Below are 16,148 nucleotides of genomic sequence, written 5' to 3'. Positions count from 1 at the left end.
TCATAATTTAAATATATATTTTTATTAATTGAAAAATTTAACAATTGCAAATATTAAATAACTGAAAAAATAATAAAAACTAAATAATAATAAAAAAATTCACTCTATCCCTTTGTTATCTCCACCCACATGCCACACCCACCCTCCACAGTCCACACACATCACACCCCATTTATTCCCCCACCCCTAAAGACAAAGATGATAAGAAAAAATTGCATGTTAGACAAAAAACAATTCATATAGTTGAAAGAATTAAACAATTGCAAAAATTAAATAATTTTTTAAAATAATAAAAAAAGATTCACTCCATCCCTTTGTTGTCTCCACCCACATGCCACACCCACACCCACACTCCACACACCCCATTTATTCCCCTCCAGTGCACCCCCACCCTCATCACACCCCTCCCCTCCCCACCCCTCCTCTTCCCCACCCCTCACCTTCCTCTCTCCCACCCCTTCCTTTCTCCTCCACCACACACACACACACACACACACACACACACACACACACACACACACACACACACACACACACACACACACACGAGGAGGGGAAAGATGAGGTTCTGTACTGAATATGGAGTGCATCCCAGAAACAAGCCAAGCAAGCCGGCCGTTTGGAAACTTGTGAAAAAGTTCAAAAGTGAAGGGACCATTCTCAACATCAACAAGGGAAGGTCGAGTTGCTCAAGAAGTGTACGGTGTGAAGGAAACATGGAACGAGTTCATGAGTCAGTAATGCAAAGTCCGAATAAATCGCATCGACAAAATTCGGATGAACTGGATCTCACTCCCAGCAGTATCAGAAGAATAATGAAATAAACCAATGTCACCCACAGGGTGACCCGTATCTTGCCAAAAGGTGACCACGTGTGACTTCTTTAAGGTCACACTGAGGAAACAGAGCTGCTATCCACCAGGAGCGACTCCTTGAGGAATATTTGCCTACGAGAGATTCCGATGAGAATCGTTCTACAGAGTAACCATGAAAAATATGCTTTTGCTTCATAACGTCACCAAATGATGTCATAATGTCTCAAGCTTGACATATCTAGAAAGCACTCATCGACGTGTTCAATTTGAGGTACTACACGATATGGTTCTGATATAAAACACGATATAAAACTTGAAAATTTGACCTCGGGGTCAAATATGTTTGACCTCAGGCGCTAGCCATGAAGGTCAAGGCCAATCGCCACCAAAAATTAATCAGCTGAGCGCCAGACCATGAACTATATTCCCATGAAGTTTGAAGACGATCCGATCAAAATTACTCAAAAAATAAGGGTTTCGTCGACTCCCCTGATTTGCGACAAAGTGACCTTGACCTTTGACCTTGACCTTCAAAATTTTATGCGCTGAAAGGGACCTCTATAGGCCTCTGATATGCGAAGTTACAAAAATTTCCAATGATAACTGTGCTTTGCAGAATTTTTTATACGTGATTACAGACAAACAAACAAACAAACAAAAAAAAAAACATACAAGCTGACTAACATATCTTGCAAAAACTTTGTTTTGGCAAGATTAAAAAAAAAAAATACCTTCCAAGCTGACTAACATATCTTGCAAAAACTTCGTTTTGGCAAGATAACAAGATTTAAACCTCTTTCCTGACCACATCACAACAGCCCATAAATTGACCGATGTGGATAAAGCAACACGAGTCTCTACAGAGACATGACAGAAGTAAATAGACACCGTAAATTTCTTCATTTCTTCTGTATAATGCATTTTACTCAGCGATTTGAACTAATATTCGACCATTTCTTTGCAGAAACGAGTTCCTGGGTCTTGTACGACAATTAACGATGCCTCGAACCCAGGGAGCACATGAACTTTCCGATTTTCAAAAAGGACGAATTGCTGGCCAATTGGAACGTGGAGTGAGCCAGCATCAGATAGCTCAGAACCTTGGCATTCCGCTTTCTATGGTCAATCGGTTGATTGTGCAATTCACCAGCGAAGGCAAGGAATCCACAGCTTCCCGTTCTGGTCGATCTGGGCCTTCAGGAAATTAGTCTTCGAGCTGTCAGGCGGTCCATTGAGAAAACTCCCCGTTGTAAGGCAGCAGATGTTGCAGAGGAGGTCCAAGTTAGCTCAAGAACTGCCGTGCGGTACCTTCATCAACTGGGCTACTATGGTAGAGCAGCTAGGAGAAAACCTTTTCTTAGACATTCAACCAAAATTCATTCGACATTCAAACCAACATGTTGTTAGAAAACCAACATTCAAAGGCAAAAGAAGTGGGTTGACGAGATAGCCACCAGACCCTTGGAGTTTTGGCAATCTCATTTTTTCAGGTGAGTCCCAATTCACTAAGTTTTCTGACAGTGGACGCATATGGGTCTGGAGACTTCCCAGTCAAGAGTTTTCTTTGAGTTTGCAGCCAACTGTCAAACACGGTAGTTTTTCAGTGGTGGTGTGGGAAGCAATCTGGAGCGCTGGTCGGTCAGAGCTTGTTGAGTGTGTTGGCAACATCAACTCCACAATATACAATCCTATTCTACTCTTAAGGGTGGATGTCTCCCTGTCTGCTTCACTGATCAGATGGTCAAAAACAACACTCTGTTCATGGAAGATGGAGCTGCATGCCACACTGCAAAAAAGACCAAAGAATGGCAGGACAGAAATGGGATCAAGCAACTTCCATGGCCAAGTCAGTCTCCTTACGTGAATCCCATTGAAAACCTCTGGGCCTTATTGGATCGAGCTGTGCAGAAAAATTCCAGGAAACCAACATCACGGGCAGAATTGCTAACCCGTTTGCTTGAAGCCTCGGCAGAAATCCCACAAGAGAAAATTTCAGAACTCGTGAGTTCTATTATATGCCTGAAAGAGTAAAAGCATTGAAATCTAGAAATGGCAAGTCCACCAAATATGAGTGTATGTCTTAAAATGGATCAAATATACTTCTCATGTGAAATTAATAAATTATTTTAAAATCATGGTGTCTATTGATTTCTGTCATATCTGTATGTTTGAGATGCTACAGCAGAAGATTGAGGCAAACCCAAACTAGATTCGCAATATGTGGGTTAGTGATGAGGCACACTTTCACGTCAATGGTGCTGTCAATTCACACAACAACATTTTCTGGGGAAGTCATCGCCCAGATGAAGTTGAAGAGAAGTTGCTTAACGTCAGAAAGACACTGCTTTTCTGGCTGTCAGCTACATAGGTGTGTTTGAGCCTTATTGGTTTGAAGACAACAACGGAAGAATGGTTACCATCAATCAAGAATGATACCGGTCGATTGTCAATGCATGTTACAAAGACTTGAAGCAACCGATGAGCACTGCGGCCCTCCGGTGACAATGGTTCATGCAAGACGGTGCTACCCTGCATACAACCAATGAAACAATTGCCTTTCTGCGTCAAAAATTCGGACGAGTTCTCAGTTTGGGTATGGAAAATGAATTGTCTCCACACAACCCCAACCTCAATCCGCTGAATTTTTTCCTCTGGGGAGCTTGTAAAGATAATGTCTACAAGGAATGACCCAGATCTGAACCTGATCTGAAGGCAGCAGTTGAGGCTTATGTGCAGACAGTAACCATTAAAACTTGCAGAAACGTCATTGAAAACTTTGCAATTTGTGTGAATGCATGTTGTGTGCGTGGGGGTGCTCACATCGGACAGCTCAACTATAAGCGTATTAACGCATAATGAGTTTCATTTCTCCATGATTTGTTTTTCATTTTCTGAGTTAATTTTCTGTTTAATTACTCAGTGTTTTTGTTCATTTTTGAAGAGGTCAACCTTTTATTGACACACCCATGTGATCACACATCTTGTTTGTAGAAACAAATGGCGAAAAGACTATTTCAACTCCGCAAAAGAGGAGACCTCTCTAAGGAGGTTTGCAACACAATTAGACCTGTCAGATCGCAAAGACTACGAATGTTTGGATTGCCAAAGACTCATAAAGATCATGTTCCTCCACGGCTGATCCTTTCAATGACTGGCTCTGCACAACATGAACTTGCCAGATGGTTATGTGAACGATTGAAGCCAGCACTGGGCAGTGTTTATGGATTGTAATTATGGATTATTACGGATTCCTTCACCTTCGCAGATGCTATACAGTCCATCACACACCTAAATGAGAATTCCACAATGTGCTCATATGATATAGCCAGTCTATTCACAAATGTCCCACTGACAGAAGTGATTGAAATCTGTATGCAACTTCTGTATCATAGTGACTTGACACCTCCACGGATCTCTGAGTCTGTCTTCATTGAATTAATGAATATGGCGACCCTTTCTGTCAAGTTCAGTTTCAATGATTCATTGTATACTCAAATCGATGGAGTAGCGATGGGATTCCCTCTAAGCCCTGTCTTGGCAAACATCTTTGTAGGTTACTGTGAAAACGTGCCTTTGCAGATCCACATCCTGGAGTTCAACCCCCTTCCATTTATTATCGGTACATGGATGACATATTTGCTGTCTTTGAGTAAACCTCAGCAATGTGAAGTATTCTTGGTACACCTGAACTCTCTCCATCCATTCCTAGAGTTCACCTTTGAGATGGAACGCTCCGGCGTACTTCCCTTCTTGGACGTCTTAGTTGAGAAATTGGCCGATGCTTATACAACCACAGTCTACCGTAAGTCTACAATTACCAGACAGTATACTAGGTGGGACTCTTACTTTTCCTCTCGATACAAGATGGATTGATTGGTATCTTGGTCAATAGAGCAAGAAAGATGTTCTCCACAGATGAACTCCATGCTGAAATTGAGACCATCAAGACCATTGTTCTTGATCATGGGTATCCTGAACAGGTCATCAATAGATATATCTACAAATTCCTGAACCCACTAAAGATACCTTTAATCGGACCTGGTGAACGTCCTGTACACCTACGTCTACCTTGGAAAGGCAAAGTGTCTCAACGGTTTGAAAACCAGATCAAATAGACAGTGTCCCATTCTTACTATGCTGTTCGACCACGAGTGATTTTCACCCCCCTGCCGGTTGCTTCCGTCAGTCCAAAAATATGTTCTGCCCACCTGTCTTATACAGTAAGTAAGATTATTTACGAATTTGAGTGCCAGTGTGATGCAAGGTACATGGGCCACACATCTTTGAGATTGAAGGATCGCATTGAACATCACGTTCCTTTGGGGATCAGACGGGGCCAGTCAACCGAACAGAGACAACCAACTCGGGCTTGTAAGAATGTACATAGGACGCCAACTACTCCCTGTGCCTCTGCAATTGGTCACCATTTACTGAATAATTCTCAGTGTCCAGAGCAATATCGTATCAGCTGGTTTAAAATCTTGAGTAGAGGATGCAGTTTAGCTCACCTTTATGCAATGGAAACCACATTCATCAGGTCAACCATCCCTATTCTTTGTAGATATAATTTGTCCGAACTTTATATATATATATATATATTGACTATGATGGCTTGACTGTGTGACAACTGCACCACAGTCAATGTTGAGTCATCATGAACCCCCTCCCCCACTTCCCCACTAACCCTCAGTTAATTAGCATTATGCTTCCACCAGTGCTTGGTGATTCATCTCTGCCTATTCATTATTCACATTGCTCCATGGTTCTACCAATTTGGTAATCCCGTCCTTTCTTTCTCTCAACCAATCAACATTGAGGAAATTACCTTGTAACTATGTAAATGAGAGTTTGCTGCTTCTTCTTCATCTGTTTGGTGTTTTCTCCGAATATAAGGAGTGCAAGTCGAAAAGCTTTCATAATATCTGTTTTATAGTCTCTATGCACTAAGCGAGTGACGTCACAGCGGAAGCTAAGGCTCCGCCATATTGAGTAGCAAAAAAATCATGGCTACCACGCACGTGTCACGCAAAATTCTGGGCTATTTCCATGGATTAGATGATATTTCTAAGAAGAGGTACTGTGAAAAACTGAAGCTATGTGTTCTTAATGAAGATCCTTATATTATTTCAAAGGATAAATGGACAACAGAAAGGAAATTTTGGCCTCAACTCGTTTGAAACATTTGAAAACATCAATATATGTCTAAGGCCAACCTGTCTAAATTTCACTTCAGCTGTTCCAATTTAGTTGGCTCGACGTGTTGAAAGACACGGGGCACATAGTCCGGATGAAGCGGATCGTTGCTTTTTTTTCCCGAAGAAAACAAAACAGAGATTAAGCTCAAGAAATGCACAAGTAAAAGGAGACATGATACTGACAAACTATTTAATTTAATCTGTGATGTAAGAGCAATAAGACAAGTTTCGAGGAAACAACTCAGAACTGTGCACGTTAGACAGCTGTGAGAAAGGTGATCTAGCCCATCTCATTCTGTCAATAAAACAAGGGATATAATGCATTTTAATAATACAAATCAGACAATATTTTGTAACCACCGGCTATTTAATACCAACTAATGAAATAACGTATCAGAAATTAGTTACATACCGGAGACAAAATGAAGGCCTCACAACCAGTCATGTTCGCCAGGTCGCCATTTTTCTCTTCTCAGAACCGATATCCAAAGATTTCATCAGTCTACTTCGGCGGGAAAGCAGTAAAACTGCACTCCAGAGCCTTTAGTATATCGCTGAGTACATCCTGGGGCACAACAACTCTTACCCATTTGCAGAAAAAAATCTCTTACTTGGAAGTAACGGTGTAGTTGAAGTGGAGATTATCGGTTGTTATGGACGCGGTAATACTTTCTTGCCGCTCAATATGGCGGAGCTGCCACAGTCACGTGACCGGTGACGTCATCTGAATAAGGCCTATTGAAATGCATACTTAAATTTTGTTGTACTAATCAAATGTTTATTGGTTCACGAGCGCCAGCCAGAGTGACCACTATATTCGTTCTGTGTGTCTGTGTGTCTGTCTGTCAGTGTGTCTGTCTGTCTGTCTAGAGCATAACTCCGTGGACTTTGATCTGATCTTGATGAAACTTGGTTATGTGTTCGATATCAATGTCTAGTTGTGTTTTCCTGGATGAGGGCGTGGCTACGCCCATTGTGGGCGGAGCCACGCCCAAAAATAGCCATTTTTAGGGGGTAGTCAGATTAAAAATTTATCTTCTCAGGAATTAACTGAATGCAATGGGTTCTTCGGTATTTGAATAGGAAAATGAATTATCTAAAACTTGTCGTCGTCCGATTTTTCATTTTCATCCCAAGGTCAAGGTCACAAGGTCAAAAACTTAGAAAAACGCGAATTTTGACATAAAAATCATACGCCCGCCCAAACTTTGAGAGCTTAGATGACAATATTTTTTATGCATAATCTTGAGGTCCTTCCCCACCTAAAGTCTTCAAACCATTTTGCTCTATCTCGAACACCTTGTCCGTGGCGCCCCCTTCAAGTTTGTTTTTACACTGATTTCATCAAAGTAGGGATAATCCGAGGAGTGTGAAATGCCATATAGCCTATATGACGTTATATTGTTCCTGGAATGTTCCAGAGGAAGTTTTGCACCAAAGGTCATAATCCTTGACCTTTGACCTTTAAAGGCCACAAAGGTCAAATTTTCAAAGTTGTGGGAATCGAACCGGGTTTTCGACCTTCTTCGACGAACTAACTCTGTATTCCATATATACGTGTCTGTATACGTCCGTCCGTCCGTCCGTCCGTCTGTCTGTCTGTCTGTCTGTCTGTCTGTCTGTCCGTCCGTCCGTTCCTGTCGGCACTCGAACTCCCAAAGTTTTCAACTTTCACGTTTCATATTTGGGACATCGATATAGACTGTGGAGACAGTGTGTCGCGACATACGTTCGTCATCTAAAGTGGTTGCCATGGCAACCAGGATGCTGTTTTTTATCCGTTCCTGTCCGCACTCTAACTCCCAAAGTTTTCAACTTTCACGTTTCATATCTGGTACATAGGTACAGACTGTGGAGATGGTGTGTCATGACATACGTTCGTCATCTAAAGTGGTTGCCATGGCAACCAGGATGCTGTTTTCCATGTAGTAGCACAATTCTGTATATACCTTCTTGTTCAGGCATATATTGTGCTAACTTGCGCTCTTGTTACTGATTACAATATACAAATACATATATTGCTTTAAAATTATTTGGATCAGACTTCACTGCAATGCTTTATAAAAAATATTAATTATTAGACGAGTCTTTTAAAAACGATAAATGTATAAGCAGGCGAGCATTGGGTGGCTTTGACACCAACTCTGGTTTCTCCTATTTTACCCCTTTTTTGTTGATGAGGATTACCGAGGAATGTGCTCTGAGGGTCTCACAGGTTGTTTCACCTGAACATACTTTCAGTCGCAGTTTCTTCCCATCCATTCACTATATCTGTCCTGAGGAGTAGTACGATGAGGTATTCTTGTCGTTTTTTTCCCCACATTGCATCACTTTAGAAGAGTTTACCTGCACATCCTGCTTCCCCCTCAATCCCAACCTACTATGTCTCAATTCCAGAGGAATGTCAATAGATTCCTCCTTTCTGTTTTAAAAAAAAACTATATAGTACTTTACTTTCTGTAGTCCGCACCTTGAGTAGTGGCCTTTGGCTTTGTTCTGGTGAAATCTCATTTAAAAAGAGTCTAACTATGATGGATGTTCTCAGTAAACTTTTACCAAACACAACTCAGAACATTATCATATGGTTTGCATCATGATTACAAGTCTGCTCAGCAAAATCCTGTCTCCACTGCAAGTAACAATCAGTGCACTGATAAAGGAAAAAAATAATCAATTCAACATTTACACAAGTGTGGTGCCGTGTGCTCATATGATGAAATGTTGAGAATTACTATATATATGTATATATATATGTATATATATATATATATATATATGTATATATATATATATATATATATATATATATATATATATATATATATATATATATATATATATATATATATACAAACATACATATTGTTTTGATGCAAGAAGCAATCACATCTCTCACCCATAATTGGAGGGAACAAGCAATCAACTCTCACCGATTAAATTATCCCCAGGTGGCTTGGATCTTTATAATTAACCCTCCCTGCTGTTCTGGCCAAAGAGACCTGATTTGGTGTTGATAGTGATATTATGACTGCTGTAATTGGCACTGCATTGTGGTACATATTTAGGAGCCCCGGTGGTGCATGTTTCTGTGTCTACACTGTCGCTCATGACTCACCGATAAGTGCTGAAACTGGTCTGGCAGCTGGGGGGGGGGGGGCATGTTGAATTGGGAGGCTTATATATGTACTACTTATGAATGTCTGTGGCTGTAGAGGAACCCGTGTAGGTTTGAAGCAGAAAAGGGCCCTCGTCTTTTATTTGATCTTTCCCCTCGTCTGTATCTGAGTCTGTGTGGGGACATCTCAAAATTAGCTTTAGTTTACCTCATATTTATTAGATCCTCGTGGAGGATCCCTAAGTCTTACTCACGTTGTTGTTCTTCATCTTCTTGTGGACTTTTTTGTTTCACAGCCTACAGTTTTCATCGAAACTTCCTGAAACTTGGCATATATAAGTAAAAAATACCCTGCACAGACAGTCACCATCTCCGATTCTGAAAATTCCTCCAAGAAAAAAAGTTATGACGTCAAAATATCTCCGCTAATGGAAATCGGCTAAAAAATTATCTCCGAAACTAGGCAAGCTTTTTGAATTCTGTTTGCGGGAATCGAACAGGGCATTCGCAGAGATGAATTACTGCACATATGATACATCACTATCACGTCATATCAATTTTTATGACGTCATTCCTATTTTTTGACATTTTTTGTTTCACAACCCAGAGTTTTCATCGGATATTTGTGAAACTTGCCATGTATATGCAGAAAGCCCACGCACAGGCGGTAACCATCTCCGATTTTGGAAATTCTTCCTAGGAAAAAAGTTGACGTCATAATATGGCCGCTAATGGAAATCGCCTACACCATTATCTCCGAAACTAGGCAAGCTGTTTGAATTTTGTTTGCGGGAATCAAGCCGGGCATTAGCACAGATAATTTATCACCAACTTGATACATCACAATGACGTCATATTCGTGTTTATGACGTCATCATTAAGAGGACGAGGATCTTAGCTCATTTGAGCTTGTTATGATCATGCGTTGATTTATTTCCATTATAAACATTTGATTTATGTTCATTAAACCCTTATTTATTAAATTTGCTTGCGTCTGTGTATTAGTCGTGGGTTCGAGTATAAACCCTTGTGCTTCTATCTGGTACACGTCGTTGCCACCCTCCATCACGAGCGCGCCACAATCTCCAAGGATCACGTGTTCACCTCCAAGGTAGAACCGCTCGGCGATCCGTCCAGGTCGGTGTTAACCACCCCATCCACGACAACTGGGTTAAGGGTGGGTATTAACTTAATCCCCCTGGACACAACAATATATTGCGGGTGCAGCCGACGTGCAGACATAATAAATAAACAGAACCTTTATATGTTGAATTCATTGGATTGGTGTAGTAATTTTATTGTAAAGTAATATAATGTAAATGGGTGAAAGTTAATTGTGCGTGTGTGTCACAAACACACACACACATACACACACACACACACACACACACACACACACACACACACACACACACACACACACACACACACACACACACACACACACCTTGGGTCCCCACAGCATCCCAAATAATTTGAGTCGATAAATTGATATATTGGATTAACGTAGCGTCGATGGGGTGATGGAATCATGCTCAAAATGGACTCTTCTTTCTTCCTTTTCTTCCTTGTCTTCCTTGCTGCGTCGACGGGCGGTACAGTACTAAGGGTGTATATAATTTATTATTCAGCTACGCTCGTAGTTTCTCCACCTTAAAGGGTCAAATATTTATCTTACAAACGCATATTTAGATTTTAAAAGCGAATTCAAAGCACAGTAAAAGCATAACGAAAAACAAAATTGGTATTACATCAAAACATTATCATGGAAATAACTAGTTTGTTTTTTTTTCACGACAAAAACTAAGTGACGTCGTGTTTCTTTTCCCGGAAGCCCGCTTGGCGATGGTGGAGGAAGATTTTCCTTGCTCGTAATTTTTTACCTCACGCTTCTCACCCCCATCCCCTCACGGGTGTCTTATTTTTAACCGTCTTTTATCTTCGTACGAGTACGTCGCCAACACAAAAATAACGCATTGCCGCTGACACGGTGAGAATGGTGGTTAAGTTCGTGCTTTGCCAAATGGGTTTATTTGCGCCTGTGTTGTGGTAATGGTCAGTCTCCTCAGTTTTTTTTCCCTCATCCATTGGTGGCCGTGTCCGAACGTTCTTCCCGTTTTGAGATTCGGCCTTTTGAGATTTGAGAAAAAAAAGTTTTTTTTTGTTTGTTTGTCTGTAATCATTGGATTTATCACCTTTATATCACTCTGTAGAGCACAATTCTCATCGGAAACTTGTGGGTACACATATCGTAGTATTATTACAATACCCTTCAGCACACATAAAGGTCAAAGGTCAAGGTCACTTTGCGGTAAATCATGGAGGTCGACGAAACCCTTATTTTTTGAGTAATTTTAATCGAATCGTCTCCAAACTTTATGGGAATGTAGTTCATGGTCTGGCGCTCAGCTGATTAGTTTTTGGTGGCGATTGGCCTTGACCTTCATGGTTGGCGCCTGAGGTCAAACATATTTGACCCCAAGGTCAAATTTTCAAGTTTTAGGAACCATATCGTGTAGTACCTCAAATTGAACATCTTGATGAGTGCTTTCTAGATATGACAAGCTTGAGACATTATGACGCCATTTGGTGACGTTATGAGGCAAACGCATATTTTTCATGGTTACTCTGTAGAACGATTCTCATCGGAATCTCTCGTAGGCAGATATTCCTCAAGGAGTCGCTCCTGGTGGATAGCAGTTCTGTTCACCTCAGTGTGACCTTAAAGAAGTCACACGTGGTCACCTTTTGGCAAGATATGGGTCACCCTGCGGGTGACATTGTTTTCTTTTTTGTTTTTGTACTTGTCCTCAGAGTTATTGGTTAGTGACCACTTTGAGATATCGATGGCGTCGACTGAACATTTTAATACTCCACTGTCTTGTGAATGTCGGGTTGGGGCCATTTTACCTTTCAGGAAAGTTTGAACACACACAGGTACGCTCAAGGATTTCTCAATGTCTGGACAGGTAATCCAACCGCGATCTTCTTACCTGTTAACATTTTCCCTCCAACTGTAAAAGTTTTTCATGAAATCCTCATCTGCCGTTAATGAATAAATTATTTTTGTTTTTAATTGGTAATTTCGCTCCCGGTTGCTGAGATGTCGTCACGACGACTGACCAGAAGTGGTCGGTCGGTGTTTTTGTGCAAGTTGATGTGTATATATGTATATATATATATATATATATATATATATATATATATATATATATATATATATATATATATATATATATATATATATATATATCCAGTGACGTTGAAACTAACTCAACATCATTAATAAATTAACTCTTTTATAACGAAGCTGCCGAAGGGATCGTGTTTTCTGTTTGTCGGTGCGTGATCAATTTTTGTTACCGCTCTAACTTGTGAATTGCAAAAGGGGCTGTGTGTGTGTGTGTGTGTGTGTGTGTGTGTGTGTGTGTGTGTGTGTGTGTGTGTGTGTGTGTGTGTGTGTGTGTGTGTGTGTGTGTGTGTGTGTGTGTGTGTGTGTGTGTGTCTTTGTCTCTCTCTCTCTCTCTATTTCTCTCTCTCTATTTCTCTCTCTCTCTCTATTTCTCTCTCTCTCTCTATTTCTCTCTCTCTATTTCTCTCTATTTCTCTCTATCTCTCTCTATTTCTCTCTATCTCTCTCTATTTCTCTCTATCTCTCTCTATTTCTCTCTCTCTCTCTCTCTCTCTCTCTCTCTCTCTCTCTCTCTCTCTCTTTGTCTCTCTCTCTCTCTCTGTTGTCTCTCTCTCTCTCTCTCTGTGTCTGTGTCTGTGTCTGTGTCTGCGTCTGTGTGCGTGTCTGTGTGTGTGTCTGTGTCTGTGTCTGTGTCTGTGTCTGTGTCTGTGTCTGTGTCTGTGTCTGTGTCTGTGTCTGTGTCTGTGTCTGTGTCTGTGTCTGTGTCTGTGTCTGTGTCTGTGTCTGTGTCTGTGTCTGTGTCTGTGTCTGTGTCTGTGTCTGTGTCTGTGTCTGTGTCTGTGTCTGTGTCTGTCTCTCTCTATCTCTATCTCTATCTCTATCTCTATCTCTATCTCTATCTCTATCTCTATCTCTCTCTTCTCTCTTCTCTCTTCTCTCTTCTCTCTTCTCTCTTCTCTCTTCTCTCTTCTCTCTTCTCTCTTCTCTCTTCTCTCTTCTCTCTTCTCTCTTCTCTCTTCTCTCTTCTCTCTTCTCTCTTCTCTCTTCTCTCTTCTCTCTTCTCTCTTCTCTCTTCTCTCTTCTCTCTTCTCTTCTCTCTCTCTCTCTCTTCTCTCTCTCTCTCTTTGTGTGTGTGTCTCTCTCTCTTTCTTTTTGTGTGTGTCTCTCTCTCTTTGTGTGTGTCTGCAGAAATTCACAAAACTTGGTAGTTACGATCAACACATGGCAAGTAGGTGCAGAGCAGAATTCTATTTTTTCCTTGCCCCCTGGGCTGGAGTCAAAAGGTCAAACACCAAAAAAATGCAATTAAGAGCACATTTGTTCACGTTTTTAAATGAAACTTTCAATATGCAATCAAGATTGGGGGACGCATGAATATTCAATGATTTATTTAGTTATCTTTTTGTGGATTTGACCCCTGGTCACAGGTCAAAACATAAATTTTCTTTTTAACTCCAACTATTTGATGTTGTCATTCTTGGTGGAATGTTTTGCCATCTTTCAGCTTTGGTTTTTTTTTTTTTTTTTTTTTTTTTTTTATACCTTGGTCGAGGCTCGTATGAGAGCTAACACACAACTCACAGCAAGGAGGCATGAGACAAGAGGGGCGGGAGTGGAAGGGACAAAACATTGGGGAACAGACACAGGTGAACTGTGGAAGGGAGAGGGATGGGGATGGGACGGGGAACATGGCGAGGGGAAGATGGACATTAAAGGGACTTTCAGGAAGGAAAGCAGGAGAATTGAAGGAAGTGGGCTTGGGTGGATTATCGGGGGTAGAAAAGATCGAGGATTTGGATGGGGGAAGATAAGAGGTGGTGGTGAACAGCTGTTTTGAAAGCCTGAAGGGAAGAATGGGAAAGAATAGAGTGAGGAAGTTTATTCCAAAGGCGGGAAGAAGAGGAATGAAAGAGTGAAGATGAGCAGTGATTCGTGATTTTGGTAGTTTTACCAGAAGGGGGTTGTTGGCGGACCTTGAGCGCCCTGTGGAAATGTGGTTGGGACAAATCGCAGAGAGAGCAGGGGGGCAAGGCTGGAGAGGAGTCGGTAGAAGACAGAAAGACCACCGACCAACCTGCGGTGATTGAGTGAGAGGCCCAAAGACTCAGCTTCATTGCGGGAGATGCCAATGATCTTAAAAGCCCTGGTTTCGACAGCGTGAAGTCGAGAAAGGTGGGAGGCAGGAGCACCAGCCCAGAGGGGAGAGCAGTACTCCATCAGGCTACGGACAAAAGCTTTGTAAGTGGTCAGGAGCTCAAGAGGGCCGAGGAAGGACTTTGCACGACGGAGGATTCCCAGTCGGCGACTGGCTTTTGAGGCAAGGTTGGAAATGTGACTTTCCCAGGAAAGGTCATGGCAGATAGTGAGACCCAGAAGCTTGAAAGAAAAGACTTCTTCCAGAGGATTGTTGAGAAAGTGGATGGGGGGGTTTTGTAAACGGTCCTTTCGAAGAGACATAGTGAGAGTGTGAGATTTGTCTGGATTGAAAGACATGTTCCACGTGTTGGACCAGTTTGTGATTTTATCCAGATCTGCAGTGAGCGAAGAAGCTGCTGCTTGCCGGTCTGAGGGATGACAGATGGTACGGCAGAGGGTTGAGTCATCGGCAAAGAGAAATAGAGGATTTTCCAGAGAGTCTCTGAAACCAGAGAGTGGTTTCAGTGGGAAGCATGGGGATTTGTTAGGGTTAGGGGTTAGGGTGTTGACCACGCTAGTTCTGTATCTGTCTGTCTTTCTGTATCTCTGGATGTCTGTCTCTGTGTCTCTATCCTTTGTGTCGGTGTGTCTGTCTCTCTCATTCCCACGTTGTACATTTGGCTTGAGAAAGCTTTTGCCCCAAAATTTTCTTCAACTGGCTGGCCAGGTCTGACATTTGACTGAAGGTGAAAGCAATTTGTAATTAATTCCGTGTGCCAGTGATATCTTGTCTAATGTTCGTGAAATACACCATGGGATATTTAACCACTACCAACAATGAATGATTGCTGGCAGACGAGATCCTCCAGCTTAACGCCATTCTGATGGACAGTGTGCACATTGATGCTTCGACCAGCTTGCGGAACAACGGAGTGACACTTTATAGCTGCATTGAGATTCAAACCCGGGCGCAAAGACTAGTGCGCATATCCTCCAAGGTGGCCTGTTTGCCAGATTTTTATTTCTTAGAATACCAAAAAAAAATCATGTTGTATAACCTCAGCTGGCACTGCTTTTGCATTAATATTAGGGTTTTAAAATACGTAAATATGTTGAGCAGTCTCGTTGGGATGCCGTCCAAACACATTCCTCGTATTACCCTAATCCGAGGTTACAATCGTGGGCAGTGTGCTGAGCTATTTCCCAATGAACCTACTTTTCTTCACTTACAAGACTGTATTTGTATTTGATCCTCCATCACATATACACTAAGGATTATTTGTTGTACAGCTCAGCTTGGATGAAACAAACACGAATTTATTTTCCTGATCAAAGCTGCTGGTGTTTTGAATGATAATACCTACTTTGCTAATGGTACATCGTGCTGAAACTATGGCAAAGGGGGTGTTTTGATTTATCTCTCATCTGTTTGTAATCACTGTATTTATTAAAATGAAAATAGAAGCTTGTGTTGCAAATGTTTTTGTGGCAATTGTTTGCCTTTCGTTCGTTTGTACTATTGCTTCAGGTTGTGAAAAGGGTGGAGAGGCAGAGTGACTCGGAGACCAAAGTTATTCTTTAAAATGGCATGCAGCCAGAATACATCTTGGAAACAAGGAGCTATTCAAGTCTGTCGTGTTTGTGTTCTTGCTCAACTCCAGGCAGTGCTGGAGCCTGACAAACAATCAAGTTTAATGTGCTTGTTTTAAAGCTGTATCTAAATGTAGTCTGAAGATCCTCTTGCCGATGTTGTA

The 16,148-nt window shown here is 41.5% G+C and overlaps 2 protein-coding genes across 9 annotated transcripts in view; one reads left to right on the top strand and one right to left on the bottom strand.

Annotated features, from left to right (window-relative positions):
* TBCB (tubulin folding cofactor B) overlaps nucleotides 1-6,635 on the bottom strand; it is a 56,430-nt gene extending 49,795 nt beyond the window's left edge. Inside the window, exon 1 of the mRNA XM_085896069.1 lies at nucleotides 6,423-6,635. Within this exon, the coding sequence (XP_085752195.1) occupies nucleotides 6,423-6,455 (33 nt within the window). The 5' untranslated portion in view covers nucleotides 6,456-6,635. The remainder of the gene's footprint in view (nucleotides 1-6,422) is intronic.
* Nucleotides 6,636-10,930: 4,295 nt separating this feature from the next.
* Nucleotides 10,931-16,148, top strand: part of LOC147020588 (sushi domain-containing protein 4-like) — a 57,503-nt gene continuing 52,285 nt past the window's right edge. For 3 of the 8 annotated variants that reach the window (XM_085896064.1, XM_085896056.1, XM_085896063.1), the window contains exon 1: nucleotides 13,465-13,541. In XM_085896064.1, coding sequence (XP_085752190.1) covers nucleotides 13,480-13,541 — 62 coding nt within the window. In that variant the 5' untranslated portion in view covers nucleotides 13,465-13,479. Of the gene's footprint in view, nucleotides 11,116-11,158; nucleotides 11,181-13,464; nucleotides 13,542-16,148 lie in introns of those variants that run through there. The other 5 variants (XM_085896067.1, XM_085896059.1, XM_085896065.1 and 2 more) reach the window with 3 other exon arrangements.

Source organism: Eptatretus burgeri, chromosome 9 (genome assembly GCF_056783735.1).
Source record: "Eptatretus burgeri isolate ZD-2024b chromosome 9, Ebu_testis_v1, whole genome shotgun sequence".
Lineage (NCBI taxonomy): Eukaryota > Metazoa > Chordata > Myxini > Myxiniformes > Myxinidae > Eptatretus > Eptatretus burgeri.
This window is presented reverse-complemented; position numbering and strand designations above follow the sequence as displayed.